Source organism: Eupeodes corollae, chromosome 1 (assembly GCF_945859685.1).
Source record: "Eupeodes corollae chromosome 1, idEupCoro1.1, whole genome shotgun sequence".
Classification (NCBI taxonomy): domain Eukaryota; kingdom Metazoa; phylum Arthropoda; class Insecta; order Diptera; family Syrphidae; genus Eupeodes; species Eupeodes corollae.
In genome coordinates, this window is record NC_079147.1 from 98,740,193 (window position 1) to 98,759,077 (window position 18,885).

Genomic DNA, 18,885 nt, shown 5'->3' on the forward strand with positions numbered 1-18,885 from the left:
GGCAAATGCAATTATTTTTCTGTCATAGACCTCGTAAAAGGCTTCCATCAAATTGAAGTTGACCCGCGCGATAGAGCTAAGACAGCTTTTTCGACAAAAAGGGGTCACTATGAATTCTTAAGGATGCCTTTTGGTCTCAAAAACGCTCCCAAGACGTTCCAACGTTTGATGAACCCCATCCTCAAAGATTTCATAAATTTAATTTGTGTTGTTTATCTGGATGACATCTTGATTTTTTCTACAAGTTTTCAAGAGCATCTGCAAGCTCTCAGAAAAATACTTCAAGTCTTGAAGGATTACAACTTGAAAGTTCAAATTAACAAATGCCGTTTTGCGGAGTTGTCGACATCTTATTTAGGACATGTTGTTGCTAGTGACGGTATCAAACCGGAGCCCAACAAAGTTAAATCCATTGTAGAAATGCAAATACCAAACAACATCAAAGGCATTAAGCAATTTTTGGGAATTACTGGGTACTACCGGAAATTCATAAAAGATTATGCAAAGGTAGCCCACCCAATGATAAAATATCTTAAAAAAACTGAAAAATTGAATATATCCGATCCAAAGTACATAAAAGCATTTCAAAATTTAAAAACGTTGCTCACTTCCGATCCTATTCTTAAAAGTCCAGACTTCAATAAACCATTTGTCCTTACCACTGACGCGTCCAATTATGCTCTTGGAGCAGTGTTGAATCAAAATGGCCATCCCATCTGCTATGCTTCCGGCACACTTAATAGACATGAGCTCCATTACTCGACAATCGAGAAAGAGCTCCTTGCAGTTGTATGGTCAGTGAAGTACTTTAGGACATATTTATATGGAAGGAAGTTTACGGTGAAAACGGACCATAAACCACTTGTATGGTTGAGTGGGATTAAAGTGCCAAACATGAAGCTACAGCGTTGGAAAATTATGTTAAATGAGTACGACTTCAATATCGAGTACCTAAAAGGGAAAGAAAATTGTGTAGCGGACGGACTTAGCAGGTTTATTGATCAAATACAAAATTGTCATTCTGAACCTAACGAAGAAGTTGCTTTAGAAAACAATTTCGAAAATGAAAACGTAAAACAAATTTCAGATCTTGACGAAGAAGTCTATTTTGCCGAAATTTTTAATAATGAATTAAACTCTAATGATCAGCAATGTGGAAATAACGAAGATGTTATTATAACAGGTTCAACCGTACAAGAAAATAATGTTGATGCTATATCAACTGGTGCAACCATACATAGTGCAATAGAAGACGAGTCACTGCACATTTTTATGACCGAAAAACCAATTAACTTGTTTAAAAATCAATTATATTTGTCTTATGGCACAAAAGAGAAAATAACAATGAAAATTATACACAAAAAGATACAAAATTACATTCAAATTGAAAAAAATAAGAGTAATATACTTGAGATAATGAAACGTTTCTTAATTAGCAAAGGATTAATCTGCGTTTATTGCGAAGATTTAACACTTTTCCTTGAATTTCAAAATTTATACGTAAAATATTTTTCGTCAAATACAAACCTTAAGATCCTTAGATCAACATCAAGACTTAAAGACATTACAGACAAAAACGAAATGCTAACAATAATTAAAAATGAACACCATAGTAAAAATCACAGAGGGATAAATGAGATTTTCTGCGAGTTAAAAAAAGTATATTTCTATCCGAAACTTCAAATAGAAATTCAAAAATGTATCAACAACTGTGATATTTGTAATGTGGCCAAGCATGATCGACGTCCAATGCAAATACCATTACAGGTGTCGGAAAGTCCTCATCATATTAATGACATTCTTCATGTCGATATCTGGTTTCCAGAGCGAGGTAAAATGTACTTTACTACCATAGATAAATTTTCAAAATACGCTACGATTCATCCCTTAGAAGACAGGAATTGGATAGCCATCTTAAACGCAATAAAACAGAGGATTCAGTTTTTAGGCAAACCCAACAAAATTGTCTCGGATGGTGAAACATGTATCTTGCATTCGGCTGTAGAGCAATTTTTAAAGGAAGATGATATAACTTTCCACAAGACCACGGCATCAATCAAAACCGGTAATGCCGACATTGAGAGATTGAACGGAACACTGAACGAGCATCTCCGTTCCTTGCTGGCAGCAAGTACCAGCAAGGACAGTTCTGATTTAAATGAAAAAATATTCAAGATTTTAAACATCTACAATAACACCATAGGTACATACGACTACAAAACTCAAACCAATTGATTTTATTTCTAAGAACATCAGTAAGGAAGAGATCGAAGGGTTAGTAAATGTTTACAAACAAAAAAAGGAAATAGCAATAGGTAAAAGAAATAAACACATACCACTTAATCACAAATCCGAACAATGTCCAGAGTTGGTTCAAAACAGAACTATTGTAAAATGTAAACCAAAATATAAAAAATTAACTAACTTTACAGCTGCAGGAAACTATGTGACAGATACTTCAACAAAACGAAATACAAAATACTATAAAAAACAACTTAAACGTAGATACAAATATCAAAACATATAACTCTAAAATTCACCAATTCGCTTTCACCGTAGTTAGATTTCGCATTTGCACTTGATGCATTTTTTTTTGTTTTCAGAGAGATATACACTACACACATATATATGTAGGTAGGTGTAAAACACTTGGAAATTCAACAATATTCGCGATAAAATTTCATTTACTTTTTTCAAAACCTTAAGAATACTTTGTATATTCAATAAATTGCGATAATTATATTTTGCATTCAGACACTAATTTGTTTTCACTTAAATAAACGCATAGATAAAATATTAAAACTTTAAATTTCAACAACTCACATTTATATTACCTTACACTGTAACTCATTATTTTTTTTTCCATCTCCGTACGATATTCATAATATTTCTTTTTGTTCTATCAAAATATAGTTTTATTTTCCTTGTTTTGTTGTTTTCTTGTACTTTGAGACCCTCATTTATAATAATTTCGATATTTAAATATAATTTTTCCACCAGACATCAGACAATACACCGTTGAACTTTGTTTTAAATACAGAAAAACTTTGAGATAATAGGTTCCAACTAATTTTTTCTTATAAGAAATATTGTTTTCAACATTAGGACAAATTTTGAGAAAAATCGAATTGACAGTTTTTTTACAAAAAATAAAAACCTGAAAAAAAATGTATAAAAGTTGGTAAAAATTGATTTTCGACTCAAATATCTCTTCAAAAATTTTAAATATTGGCTTCAAACTAATTTTATCTTATAAGAAATATTGTTTTCAACAATTGGTGAAATTTTTAAAAAATTCGAATTGACAGTTTTTTTACAAAAAATGAAACTCTAAAAAAAACAATACTAAAACTTGGTAAACATTTACTTTCGACTCAAATAGCTTTCTAAAAATTAAAAATATTGGCTTCAAACTTATTTTATTTCACAGAAAATATTGTTTTCGATCTTCAGTAATTTTTTTATAACAATCCAACAGTCCGTTTTTTCATAAAAACAAGTACGCAAATTTGGTAAAAATTGATACGAGTACATATAGACAAACTTTTAAGCAAGACCAATCGACAGACGGGATGGGAAGTTATCAGTGTGGGTCGCATTCCAGCCTCTTTTTTTATATTGCTATTGTGTTAAAAGTCTTTGAGTGTGACTCAGTCTTCATGGCTCAAAAGTTTCAGAAATTACAATATTGACGTATTTTTCCATCCTATTTCATTGATGACACAAAATTTTCAAAAAAAAATGCTAAAAATGGATTCTATTCTTTTAAAACAAATTTGTAATGCTAATTTTTTTAATTTTTTTTAATATTCACTGACGACCGATTTATATTTCGTCGATTATTTGCTTTATTTGCTACATTAGCCAAAAATTATTCGGTAATTATAAATCATTCCACAAACTACACCAGTTATAAAAAATAAATAAATCAGATGACGCAATAGCTCGTAGAGAACCAGGTCCTAGTGGCTTACAGCTCGATACCATTCCTGGGTGCGATTCAGTGTAGAGATGGATGGGACCTACAGTTTTTTCGCCGAATAGGAAATACTTATTTAAAAAGTACTTTTCATGACAAGAATTATTCTTGAAGGATTTATCAATTCCTTTCCTTGCAAGAGGTAATACCAATAAAAAAAAAACTAAAGGTGGCACAGACAGGAAATAAACCCAGTTAGCTATATTTAATTCACCTTTTTCCTGTGCTTCGAACTTTAAATAATGAAATTTAACATGTTATCCATTTTTTTACATTCAAATCTAAGACCTCTATTTTATTTAACGCTTATAATCTTGCACATTTTCAATTATAATTTAGCATAAAACATATTGGCGATCATCTAGCTTCAATATGCTTACGATATCTGTAGCTTTACTTACGTTCATTGTGATTGTCAATCTTAATAAAGTGGCTGCAGCATCGACTAAAGGACAATCATCTGTAAGTTGTTTTATTTTTTGTGTTTAAGAAAAAGTTTTAAAAATATTTACCTGTTTTAAGAACTTTTATAAAGGTTAATCATTTTATAAAGATTTCTTGTTGCTTTTGCATTCTATATTTCATGTTTGATTTTATTATTAGCTTGTACATTCTTTTGAAAAACTTCTAACACTTTTTGTTCTATTCTAATTTTTGCAATAAATAGCTATTTATTCTTATTTGTAGCTTTGTATTGGTATTGTAGCATTCTTTATCATAATGTTTTTCATATTTTTATGTACTATTATTTTTCATTTTGATAAAAATTATTATTTGTTTTCGACCAAAAATATGAATTTTAAATAGAAATCAGAGTAATGCTTTTTTAGCACGTTCAATTCGCGTATGACAAGTGTTTTTGAAGACGCATGGAAGAGTTCATTTTTTCTTAAATATCTACAACAATTTAAATGCAATCAAAAATTTCTGACACAAAGCCTCCTCAACTGCAATTCCAATTTTTACTTTTCCTATTTCTAAGTGACCAAACTCTGCTAGATAATCAGCATAGACCAGAGATTTGATGAACCCTAAAAATCATAAGCCCAAAAGTGTCGAATTACCAGACACAGTTCGATTCACTAAAATTGTAGCGCAACAACGTGTTGAAACTCTATGACATGTTGTGACCTCTAATTTTAACCATTTGTTCATCCAACCAGTGTTTATTTTTTGGTTAGTTTTTAATCGAATATCAAGACTCTTATGAAAACTCTGCTTTTCATATCCGCTTTGCCAGAAATGAGTTCCAGCGCTCACTTGGCAATAGGAATATATAAGTTTTTGAAGTAAATGTAAATGGCGTAATTCTTTGTTTGGTAATTTCTGACATATACTGAAGAATAAGTCAAACACACTTCATTTATGTGGGGTTCAAGCTCCTTCTGTCTAGGGGTTCTTTATTTTACTTAAATAAAACACTAATTTATATTTAATGAAATAGATTGTATTTTTTTTAATTAATAACTTTAAACAGAGCAAAAACTTCGAAGCGTCTTATCCTCTTGACGGATGGATTGCGAATGCGTGACGACTCTTTGTGTTCTCTCCTGCTGATACTATATACAGAATACAAAAGTATAGAAATAGAAGGGACGCTAGTTCTCTTTTATTATGTCTGTCCGTTTATTCAGTGGTCGGTTCTGTCTCGTTCGTCTGTTGGAGTAGGGTGATGTGTCGAGGTTTGGCCAATCCCACATTTATATGACAGCTCTTTTGACACTATGCTCTATGAAATTTTTTAAAAATATATCTAGAACTTTCTGTCCAGAAGTAGACTAAACAACTGGGCAACAGTTATTTTTTCTCAAAGAAATCAAAAAGGTCATAGAAGACAAATTTTCTCAAAAACCTATACCCCTAAAAGATAGTTAAAACCGGTTACAACAGCAATTTAGGAATCACAGATCAGATATATAATATTGCGTCTGTAAACCATGGGAGGCTCTAATTGTCCAAAAACTTTCCCTTAAAGAGTTTGACATAATTTCATGGAATTCTTAAGTATGGTTGTTTGGGGCTCTTACCTTACATTAAACAATTTTGGTCTCAAATTTTTTCCGTGGAGACCTACAATTTTTACGAAAACGGTTTAACAGAGATATATAAAAGTCTGAATCTGATCCAAAATGTTATTTTTGACAAAATAATTTCTTGAATTTTCAGACTCTCTTATATTTTCTTTGCACTTAATAACGACCTATTGAATCAAGTCAAGGGCAAGGGGCTCACTCAGTGCAGCCTTAAATTATTTGAAGAAAAATTAATATTTCTGAAAACCCTTGCGCAAAATTTTAACGTTTTAATGAATATGGCATCTGTACAGTTATTATTATTAGAGCAGTGGATGGAATCAACAATCGGGATTTCCAATTAAAAGGTCCGTTTAAGTGTAATTGCTTTGTTTATTTTACGAACTTTTAAGACATGTTTGGATGCTTGTTTTTCAATAAAACGTAATTAGCAATTTACCTACTACTAATCACAACCAAAAGAAACATTTTAAAAGTTCATTCGTCAATTGCTATGTATTTAGCAAATTGTTAAACCTTTAACAATAAATTGTTTAAAATTTTGCGCCCCTCTGATATATAGCTCTTAAAGAACCATTTACATCATATATGGACATATACTACTACTTTTTCCAAAATTAACTTTTCACCTGCTGAAAAGTCTAAAACTTCTAACCAATTATAAATCCTAAGGTATAAAACCTACCAAAAAACTTTAATCAATGAGTATCGAAAAATGTCAGAAATTCTTTTTCTATAGACTTTGATCACCAACGCTAATCCTACCCTGATTATCGTATTGTTCAATTGTTACGTTTACTTTAAAAAGCAAGTTTAGTCATCTTTGCCAATTATAAATTAATTCAATCAGAAAATTGTCTTAAGTTTGTCACGCCTAAAACTTACTCATCTGTAATTTTCCTCAATTATAGCGAAGATAATTATTAGCAATTGTTGAATCAATATGAATTTTTCGTGAAATAGTTAAGTGTTGTTTATTTTATATGCACCAACATTTACAATTACAATCCCTAAAGTTACCATAAAATTAAAAATGATATTCTTGAAAACGTCATGATTGTTTTTCAATTACTTTGTAATGTAGCATGGTTTTGTGATCAATAATTAATTAATAATGTTAATAAGTTCAAAATAAATTTAAAAAAAGAATAGATAAGGAACTCTTGTTTTCTGGTGAAATCAGTAACTTGTGAGGAACAAAGTTTTCTTATAAGGCGATGTAGCCTGCGAATTCAAATATAACAAACAAAATGTCTTGGGTAAAGTTAAAAAAGCTTGAGCTAAAAACTCAATTTCAAACCAAAAGCTTGGTGTTGCGTAAGGCTAGCGTTACCAATCTTTAGATGTTTTTTAAACCTCAGCTAGAGTATCATACAGTCTTGTGCAAATTAATTAACATTTTTTTAAAAATAGTTTTTACTTTTTACAAATATTATTGATTTCACAGTCGTGCTTCGTGAAACCATGTATCAATTATTGCTGAAATCAGCTTGTTCTTCGTAGTGCAATCCTTCTTGCAAGGCCGTGTCTTGATAGGTGCCTACAAGTTTTCGATTGGGTCCAGATCAGGCGAGCTTCCCGAACAATTCAGCACTTTAGTATTTTTCTCCTCGAAGAATGGCTTAATTTTTTTTCGACGTGAGGTACGAAGCAAGATTTTGTTGAAAATCGAATCATTCGCTGAAGTTCTTCTTCGTATAGTTGGAAGAAGCATTTCCTTCAGGACCTCAGCGTATTTGACGCTATTCATCACCCCTCAATGGGCTTCAAGTTCCCAGGACACCCAAAAGTAAAGCAGCCCCAAAGCATGACTTTTGGCCGGTATTTTGGGACTTGGACGATATGGCCAGGTCGGAGATTTTTTTTTGTACTTCACTTCACACTCTCATTGTATCCTTGGACTTCGACATAGCTTTCGTCTGAAAAAATTACTTTTTCCAACCTTCTTGGGTCCAGTTTTGGTTACTTTTAGAAGCTCATCTTAGCCTTTTTTCCTGAATGGCATTCCTCAGAAGCTGTTTTTTAATGGGCTTCGGGCTTTTCGACCATCTTCAAGAAGCCGACGTCGAACCGTTGATGCGTCTATTTGCACTCCAGCTGATGGTTTTCCCAGGATCTATTACGCTGTTTCGGACTAGCATTTTGTCATCATTAGCCATTGTACCTTTCCTGTGTGCCTCAATTGCTCCTGTCGACCTGTACACTTCAATTATTCTGCCAACACTTGATTTTGGAACTCCGAAAAAACAAACGCAAAAATCAAGGCCAAATTAATTTAAAAATGTGTTCGTTCCAATTAATTTTCACAAGACCGTAGGTACATACATATATACAAAAATATAATTATGCTACTTCTAAAAATTAAACTAAACGGTACTCTATAAGTAGCACCTATATTGCTATTTCCAAAACCCAAAGAATACATTAATCGAAAAGCCTTCGATATCTTCAGCTCTAATGCAAGAAATAAGTGACTAGTAACGGCTTATGTACATACGTTTCTTCAAAAGATTCGCGCTCATCAATGAATGAGAAATTGCTAAGTTTCAAATTAAAAATTTCTTTCATTTTCTGCTGCCAAAATATCAGTCAATTATATTTCCTGCAATTTAAGTGGACAACAAAACCCAAAGGAAATTTTCCAGTGAGAGGAAACCTTCCAGATTATTTATGAGTTCTACAAAATACTACTTAGTTATTTATCAGATCTATAGCTAAAGCTAGTTGAGTCGAAATATGTGAATAACTAAAGAAAAGGTTTAATCATGAAATTGAAGCAGCTTACCTGTTTGAAATCACATAAGACAATGCCAGATCCTCTAAGGCTACTTCTAAAACAAAGTTTAAAATTATTTTGTATTCATAAGACCCAAATGATCTGCAGACCTTTGGGAACCGACATCATAAATAGTACCTTCTTGGGGTATTTTTTTAACATTTTGAGAACTTCGAGAATTATGGCTTCGATATTTTCTCTCTATGATTTAAAAATAACCGTTTTCACGGCACAAACAAATTACTTAAAAAAGTCCCACAAAAAGTAATCTGGAAAAGTTAAGTGCACAAATTCAGTAGCGCTCGCATTTTATCGTAATGACAGCTTTTCCCCATTTCGGAAGAAATACGTTCCGAATTTAAATCTATGTAATGGTGATTCGTAATAGCTAAAAGATTACCTTCCTGTATATTGACGAAGTTATTTAACCAGAAATGAGCTTCATCACCAAGTACTTTAAAATGTAGGAAGGTTTCTATGAACTTCTATGAATTTTCAAAACAGTTTGACATTCTGAACTGTCAAATTATAGATAATAACTATCAACCTGAGAAAAGGCCCTATTCTCATTGCTCAGTCAATTGAGAACAAGGGCCTAGTGACTTTCAACTTTTAACCATTCATGTGTGCGAGTAAAGTTGTCAAAGATGGAGAAGACCTACGGTTTTTTAAGCCTAGTCCGAACGGCTAGTTTGAACGGCTAGCTTTTCATGACAAGAATTACTCTTGGAGGATTTGTCAATTCATTATTTATTCATCAAGTTTTGGAGATTATCATAAAATAAAGGATCAATTAAATATTTAATTCAACAGGCGAACTATTGGACTTTTTGGGAAAATGGATTTTTCTTGCTTTGCATATCTATTATCTTTTTCTTTTATCACCTTCATCGTAGCCTTATAGTATTCTATTCATTGCCTTGTCACATTCATTGAATTGCACTTAACTTAAGTTTGCCACATAAGAACTATCTTCATGTTGATACACATCATATACCTCAGATACCTCATATCCTCATGTAAACTGATACACACAACACATTTATAATATTATGCCTTATACAAGGTACTACATACATACATATGCACATAAGTGCTGCTAAATCTTCAACTTCATTAAAATCCTTTTTGTAAAAAATATTTTGCAGGCAGCAAACGATTTCTTAGCCTTGGAGAATTCTCTTATCAACCAGTCCCAACAGATCCTATCGACCAACAATGCCAAGGATCCAATTGAAAAGTTGAGACTTCTTTGTTTTAGCCGCGGTGCAACTGGAATCATCGGATTAGGAAGGTTCGTATATTCCTATATCTAGTATTTGGTAATACCTCTATGTTGGCTCATTGGGGCTATGGAATCATTGACGGATGTGAACCAATTAGAGGAGCCAACGCAAGTCCTCTAAATCTAAGCCTTGCCACCTTAATTCACCAAAATAATTGGATTCTCTTATCCTATCTTTGGCTGGTCTTCCTTTTCGTTGTGTTATTTATCTGGGACTTTAATACCTAACCAAACTATTGTGCATGTTTATATGTGTGCGCAACGTTTACTTTATATACGATTATATCTATAACTATATCTTTATCCATTTGAATCCACAGGACTTTCAGGAACATGGACGATGATGGAAGCAAAGCCCTCAATTTGGAGGAGTTTATCAGAGGCATTCACGAGACCGGTCTGGATGTTACTGATGCTGAGATAAAGCAAATGTTCTCAAAGTTTGTATAGACACTCGTATACAATATACATACAGGGTGGGTCAAAAGTGACTTCCTAATTTAAAGTGATAACAACTTTTATACATTTATGAATAATTTATTAAAGAATAACAAAATACGATATAAGAGGTTTTTCTACACCACTTCATTTGGCATCTGGGCTTAGAGCTTGTATTTTAGCTAGAAGGTTCTCCTTCAGCTGTGGGATAGGGTACTTTATACCCTTTAAAGAACTCTTGGAAAAAAACTCGGTTTTGTCAAATACAGAGACCGTCGAACGCAGTATTTTACTGCCTTGTAATTTCTTGTAATCGAACTTCGTCAAAACTACAAGTTCTTGGCCAAATTAGATTTCAATTTTTTCACGTCCAAAAGTTATTTAATAAAAAAACAGAAGAGTTGTGTTTTATTACAAATTAGGAAGTCACTTCTGACCCACCCTGTACATATGTAGAGATAGGACGAAATGTGTGTTCTATGTATTTGCGTTTGTTTATTTTCGAATGTGGGGGTAAAGAGAGATTGTTGGCTAAGCCCAGTGGTTAGCGACCATTTGAATCGGCTTTTGGTTTTAGCTTTTGGGGCATGCTGCTGATGCTTTTGGCACTTTCAGAATCTCTATACCACCCACTGCTGCTTACTAAATCGTCGTGCTCTCTATACTCGTACTTATGTATTCGAATTCATTTATTCCATCTATTGCTTTGCTTTGGCAGGTTCGACACAGACGGTAGTGGATCCATCAACATGACCGAATTCTTGGTAAAACTGAGGGTAAGCAAGGATTGCCACCATTCCAGCCGCTGCCTATGCGATGGTCTTGTGGTTAACTTGGTTTAACAAAGTTACCTTTATTTTTCTTTCTGTTTCTGTTCCTGTTTCACAGCCAGCCATGTCACAAAGCCGTTTGGACGTTATTGACAAGGCGTTTGCTAAGATGGATAAGACCGGTGATGGTGTGATCACAGTTGCTGACTTGAAGAATGTCTACTCGGTGAAGGAACATCCAAAATACCAAAGCGGTGAGATGACAGAAGATCAGATTTTAAACAAATTCCTTGAGAATTTCGAGGGACCACAAGGCAACAAGGATGGAACTGTGAGTATTGTTGCAGTGTTTTAGGTAACAACAGTGTTATGATGAGACTTTGCTTATTTTTTGTTTTTTAAACAGGTTACCAAGGAGGAGTATGTGAACTATTATTCGACAATTAGTGCCTCAATTGACAATGATGAATATTTTGATCTTATGATGCGTCAAGCATACAAATTATAAGTTTTGTTTAAATAAGAGAAATGTTTTATCGTATTATTTTCTTGTATCTAAATGTAGGCTAAACATTTTGAAATTTATAAATATTTTGTAAGTGAAGTTGTACTTTTCGATTCCAATATTTTTCCATTCACAATAAAGATTTCCATTTCAAATTTTCGTTTATGAATTTATACACAAATCCGTATTATCTTTGTTTTGATGAATTATAGCTATCTGGTAAAAAATCAGACGCATATTATTGTAATCGGAAGCTTACAGGATTCAGTCCAGCCGCAATGCTTCATGCCTTTCATTGTTTTATCGATATTTTTCCAAAAAATGCTAACAATTAGCCAGTTGCATTCCTACTGTTAAACGATTTAGACGAAATACTCTGAACACTCATCAGTTTAACCTTGAGCTCAATTTCGGGCGTACTGTCAAGTATGATGTTCAAATGGTAGACATGTGCATTCAAGAGGACACAAGCGTCCACAGGTTTTTCTCAAAACCAACCTCTGTCTATCAACTCCTACTCTCACCTCCCCGTGGTAAACATCAGGTGTCTAGTACCTCAACTGCAGATTGGTTTCCAACCCCAGTGGAAAGTTGTTGGGGGCAGCAAAGGAGATAGGTGGGGAGAGGTGTTTCCACTAAGGCACCTCACCTCATCCAGACATCAGCGGGGGAATTCCCGAGATGGAATCAATGGTGGCGTCTACAGTTCCAGTAAGGTTGAACTACTTAGTGAACACCTTAAAGAGCTTCTTCCACTTATTCAAAGCCCAGGCCTATAAGGAGCGGTTTTATCCGGCTCCCCATCCTTGGAGTTATACTAAGGATCTGGCCCTCCAGGTTGGGGGTTGTGCGTCGGGGTGACTTCCTGGCCGCGTAAAAGTTTTCATAATTGCGAAGCACCAACAAGCCTCGGATACGGATGGATTTACTGTTGGCAACCAACGCAAACGAATAAAGAACAACGAACTTCGGATATGCACGTGGAATGTTAGGTCCCTTAACAGACCACGTGCGGCCGAAGAATCAGCGGAGGCCCTAGAACGATATAAAGCAGATATCACTGCCATCCAGGAAAAACGATAGGATGGGCCGGGCAAAAAGAGGATGAAAAACTGCGATCTTTAATATGTTGACTGCTACCACGAAAACCAACAGCGCTTATTTGGATGTGGCTTCGTCATCGGAGACAGACTTAGGCAAGAAGTCTTGAGCTAAAGGTGCATCAATGAGCGCCTCACAACCATACGCATCAAGGCTTAATTCGGCAACATTAGCCTGATATGCGCGCACGCCCCCACTGAAGAGAAAGACTACAACACCAAAGATATGTTCTTCGAGCTCCTAGACAAAACATAAGATCAGTGCCTTAGCTACGATATTAAAATAGTCCTGGGCGATTTTAATGCCAAGCTAGGAAGGCAAGACATCTTTGGTGGAATAATCGGGAAGAACAGCCTGCACGACAACACTTGGATCCAGGCTCATAGAATTTGCTGCGAGGCAAAACGTCATGGTAGCCAGTACACGTTTTCCACACCTCAACATCCACAAAGGAACTTGGACTTCTCCAGATCAATCTACCGTCAACCAGATTGACCATATTGCGATCGAACTTTCCGAGGAGCTAACATTGACTCGGACCACTACTTTGTTGTAGACAAGGTAACTATTCGGATTTCCAGACCAAAGGCAAAACAAGGAGGTGCTGGGAGAAGGTACAACGTCGAATGGCTACAATAGCCAGAGATCGCCAAATCCTTTTCCGACCGAGTTACAAGTAACCTCTTTCGAAGTTCTCTGCCGCCAACACAATGTATCGAAAACCAGTGGCAACATTGCCAAGATGCAATCAGAGAAGCCGCCTCTGATGTGCTGGGTGTCAAACAGCCACCAACAAGGAACCCCTGGTTTGATGAGGAATGTCGGCAGGTAAATGCAGCCAAACAAAAGGTTCGCAAAGCGGCGCTGCATAAAAGGACGAGAGCTGCTCATGAGCTCTATGAGCAGAAGCGGCGAGAGGAACGCAGACTTCTCAGAATGAAAAAGAGAGAGGATGAGAAGCGTGCGGTCGAAGATGTTGGGAGGTTTAAAAGCAGGAATGAAATTCGAAAGTCTTATGAACAGGTGAAACGAAATTAACAGGTACATAAATCTAGAACCGAAGGCTGCAAAGACGAAAGTGGAAACATCATAGTGAAACCGCAATCAATGCTGAGGATATGGAAGGACCACTTCTGCAGACTGTATAACGGCGACGACGAACTGAATTCCGCTGTCAGGCAGGATAATCCATTTAACATAGACGACGAAAGCCAACAATCCCGTCCTCCCTACTTAGACGAAATGAATTGCCATATCTAAGCTGAAGTCTAATAAAGCCGCTGGAGCGGATGGCTTTAATGCCCAGCTCTTTAAAGCAGCTGGAGATAAGTTGGTTAGGAGCATGCACCGACTCATCTGTAAGATATGGTTGGAAGAAAGCATGCCCGATAAATGGTACCTCAGTATTGTTTGCCCAATCCTGAAAACAGGGGACCCTCTAAACTGCACCAACTATAGAGTAATCAGTCTACTAAACATCGCCTATAAAATCTTCTCTGCTGTAATATGTGAACGTCGAAAGCCCATCGTCAACAGCCTGATAGGTCCTTATCAGTGTGGTTTTAGACCAGGAAAGTCCAAAGTTGATCAAATAATCATATTACGGCAGATCCTGGAAAAAACCCAAGAACTTCAAATCGACACCCACCATCTTTTCATCGACTTCAAGGCCGCATATGACAGCATCTATAGTCACGAGCTGTATAGAGCCATGACTAGTTTTGGCATCCCTGCCAAACTCGTCTGTTTGTGCAGGACGACCATGTAGAATTCACGCTGCTCCATAAAGGTTGGAAACAACTTAACAGAACCTTTCGGTGTCAAAAAAGGTTTTAGACAAGGTGATGCGCTGTCATGTGATTTTTTTAAACATCGTGCTTGAAAGAATAGTGCAGAGCTCACACGTCAACACTAGAGGCAATATCTTTCAAAAGTCGGTAAAATTACTAGCATATGCTGATGACATAATCGAAAGAACTCAGCGTGATGTCAATGGGGCTTTTGTGAGTATTGAGGCAGAGGCGGAAAAAATGGGTTTAACGGTTAATGAGGACAAAACAAAGTACTTGCTGTCGTCAAGAAAGGACATACAACATCGATGTCTTGGTCAAAACGTCAACATCGACAGACGTAACTTTGAGGTAGTCAAGGAATTCGTCTACCTAGGCTCCGCTGTAAACGCAGAAAACAAGACCAGCGCTGAGATCAAACGCAGAATAACTCTTGCTAACCGCTGTTTCTTTGGACTAAGAAAGCAATTGAGTGGTAAGGTCCCCTCTCGAGGGAAGAAAGTGTTGCTATATAAGACCCTTATCATCCCCGTCCTGCTATACGGTGCAGAAGCATGGACTATGAAAAAGCGGATGAAAGCACCTTGGGTCGGTTCGAGAGAAAAGGTCTTCGTGTGATCTACGGTCCCGTTTGCATGGAAGGGGAGTGGAGGAGAAGATGGAACGACGAGCTGTACGGGCTGTACGGGCTGTACGTAGACCCAGCCAGAAGAATAAAAGTCCAACGACTAAGGTTGTTGTGAAAATTAACGAAGCGAATTTATGAAGTATGATATGATTGCGGATTGATTGTCCGCAAACCCAAAAGAAGGTAATCAAAACGAAATCGAATTAAAATTTAATAAAATATTTAGCCGACACGCACGAGTAGTACATTTTTGTGATTTATTGAAATTAAAGACAACTGTCAGACGCGAGTAGGTTTGTTCGTCAATTTCCTCACAGGCAGCAAAAGCAGTGCTGTCACCCGATATCTCAGTTTTGGGGTGGGTTTAATTAATTGGGAACAAGGTGAGTTTTATTAATCGAAATTATCAAATTAAGTTGATAGTGAATTGCGAATAGGGTGTTCTTGAAATATATATATAATCAAATTTAAAAAAACGAGATGGGCGCCAGTAATTTTTTTGTAAAAGGAAATTACAAACCTTCTGGAGCAAAAAAAAATGTTTTAAATAGATAGAAATATTTTAATTGTTTTCAATTTTGCTTGGGAAACCTAACAAGTAGGATTGAAACCCAAGATCTTTTAAGAATTTTTAAAGACAAAGAGTTGGTGTATGACACCGAAGATAGACCGTTAACCTTTTTTCCCGACTGGACAAAAAAAATGTCTAATTACGGGTCGCGAGTTCGTCTTTCTCGGAATTACCTTTTTTTCTTTTTCGAAACGAAAGCCCAACGATTATTACACAATTCTCAATAGTGATTATAACGACAAATAAAAGAATTCTACTTTTCAAACACAAATCAGATACTTAGCTGTTCAGGATGTCCTGTCAACTTCCCTCTCCTAGCTGTTTTCTAATCCTTTTATTTTTCTTCTTCTAATTTTCACTTTTCTTTTTCCTCAAAATTTTTTACCTTCTCTATCACTTCAAACAACACTTGAATTTCTTTCACTTCTCAAAGTTTTTCCTTAATCTTTTTCTTTCAATGTCTTGAACCTCCGGTTCAGATTCTATCTCGCGAAAAAGTGATCATCCAGGCTTTAAATTTGCCTTGATGACCTCTTCTTTTTCTTCCATTCCCACTTGCTTTCGGCCAATCAAAAAGTGTGGGTCTCGTTCGCGTTTTAATTCAGCTACACATATAGCATATTTGCAAGAGTGAGCGAACGCAGTTAAGACACCACAACTTTTCCTACTTACACGTTCACCCCAGCTTTATGCACTACCACCGTCGTTGGATTCGCCGACCTCTGGTACTTCTTCCAATGAGCGGGAATTCAATGGGTGCATTCATCCACCCTTTTCACATCCCCATAATTTTGGAGAAACTTTGATAAGTTGCACGAAACTCAAGTGTTTAACGCGTTCTTCTTCTTGTCATTAATATTTGGCATATACAACTGAATAATAAACAAAAGATTTGACAGATGTCACCAAAACGAAATGGCCACCAGGGAGTGCCAAAATCTACCCGTTCCAGTTAAAAAACCCTTTATTAAGTGCGCGAGTCCCTCTGATTGAAAGTGAGGATCCGTCCGTGCGCCCGTTTTAGTGTTTTCTGCTTAAAATGTATATTTTTTGGGTCACCTTCCTTATAATTGAAACGTTAAATGTAGAAATGTATTTAACTTAAAATTCGTAGGTTATAAATGTACTTACGTACAAAAATCATTTAAAAGTTAAATTTGAAAATTCAAGCAAAATCAATCACTAATTGGACCCAGCAAATCAAGGTGCATACGATAATTAAAAGATTTGTGTTCACGGAAACAACCTCATAGCTCCTAGTCGATTGGCATAACCATGAACCTGAGCCTATAATGATGCACTCCAAGCAGCTTAAGTGCAAAATATGAACAAAGTATGAATTGTGTTCGTGGAATTTAAAGGTGCTCAACATCAGCACCAGGCTCTTCTGGCAATGCCTCCGGATTTTTAGAACCTCAAATTCACACACTTTGGTGCATTTGGCGTGAAGGCATATATAGATCCAACCCCCTTTGACATACTCGTAGTTCCATTTCCATCCCAATGCCATCGACTAAGATAGAATATAAACTAACTGTGGTAAGAATACTACGATATGGTAATTTTCGCATGGAAAATTACTTCCAACCCTTAATGAGCTTTTAATATGATTTTGTCTCGGCTAGGAACGGGTGGAGGAATATTTCTGTCTTTCCATGTTTTGTGTTTTGTATTTTTCTCCGCCGCCGCTGCCATTGCCAGTATCTATTTGTTTTTGTTTTAAGTTTCCGTTTCCGCTTTTCCTATTGTATTATTGTGCTGTGTATGTGGAAAACTCGACAAGTTAATTTGGTTTAATTGCTGTTGGCACACTGGAGGCATACCATCACGTGACGCCACGCCGTGACGGTGACGGTGACGGGTGCTGCTGTTGTTCTGAATGCCAATGCCAGTTTTGGTGAATAAGGAACACTACATTCTACTATGTAGGTTATGTAGTTGGTGGACAAAAATTGACTATAACTATATACTTACCATTTCCTCCTAGCGTCCTATGTTCATGCTCTCAAAAGACTCTACGTAGCTACTATATAGTCTACGACTCGCTTGCAGTCGATTTAATTCAAATCAGGAAAAGAATTTGGTTAAATTGGCAAATGTTCCAGTGCAATGGCTTGTACAATTGTAAATTCCATTTTGTTTGTAATTTTTATTGTTACGAGAGTGAATAGTAGAAAATATTTGGTAGTGTCAGAACAGAAAATGGGGTTATTTGGAGTATAGGAAGACCTAATGCACATAAGCTTTTGGTATAAGTATAGTATCTATACTACTGCTGATGGAACTTTAAACGATATTGTAAGAATCTAATAAAAGTATGTTGTTTTTTTTATTAGTATTTTTGGAAATGTTGTCATTTTGGTGTGTCGTTATGGTAAAAGTTTAGGTATTCAATATTTTAGTAGGTAATTGAGGGTTAAAATTATCTATGATAATATAAACTTTCTGGTTTTGTGTGGAAATTAAGGATTTCTAGATAACGTGCATAGAATAATTTGTCCATACTGTTGTCATTTAGTAGCGCTATAGAAATTCGTTGAAAGGAAACGACAACACATGGCACAAACCTAGGAATAGAATCTTTTTTTAAATAAAACACAACTTATTCAATGGAAATACCATAATTTGGAATTAATAATAAATAAATAAATTCTGCCGGGTTTTGGTATATCTTCAGTATGGCAAAGACATAGTGAGAGAGTGGTATATTGATTTGCATTCTTGAACATTTAAAAAGCTCTTAGTTGAAGGCTGTCAAAGGCGCTTAAGTAGGTTACTAGACCTACATATATGCATATATTTACTTAATTACTTACTTAACTTCTAAATTTTGGAAAGAAGTGAAGGAACTGAATGGGAAAAAATTCAAAATTAGTAACAATTTGGATGCTCATATTTTGGCAAAACATTTTAAAAATCTACTTAATCCATTAGAGATTGAAGAACCAATACAATTCGCTGAAAATTTCATAATCGTTGATTGTTTAGATGGGAATATCACCTTAGAAG

General features: G+C 35.5%; 1 protein-coding gene across 2 annotated transcripts in view; it reads left to right on the forward strand.

Moving 5' to 3' along the window:
* Positions 1–11,941, forward strand: part of LOC129954043 (calcyphosin-like protein) — a 28,985-nt gene extending 17,044 nt beyond the window's left edge. The window contains exons 2-7 of one of the 2 annotated variants that reach the window (XM_056067677.1): positions 4,319–4,441; positions 9,937–10,082; positions 10,394–10,513; positions 11,230–11,287; positions 11,400–11,612; positions 11,688–11,941. In XM_056067677.1, the coding sequence (XP_055923652.1) occupies positions 4,319–4,441; positions 9,937–10,082; positions 10,394–10,513; positions 11,230–11,287; positions 11,400–11,612; positions 11,688–11,789 (762 nt within the window). In that variant the 3' untranslated portion in view covers positions 11,790–11,941. The remainder of the gene's footprint in view (positions 1–4,318; positions 4,442–9,936; positions 10,083–10,393; positions 10,514–11,229; positions 11,288–11,399; positions 11,613–11,687) is intronic. The other variant, XM_056067678.1, reaches the window with a different exon arrangement.
* The last annotated feature ends 6,944 nt before the right edge of the window (positions 11,942–18,885 follow it).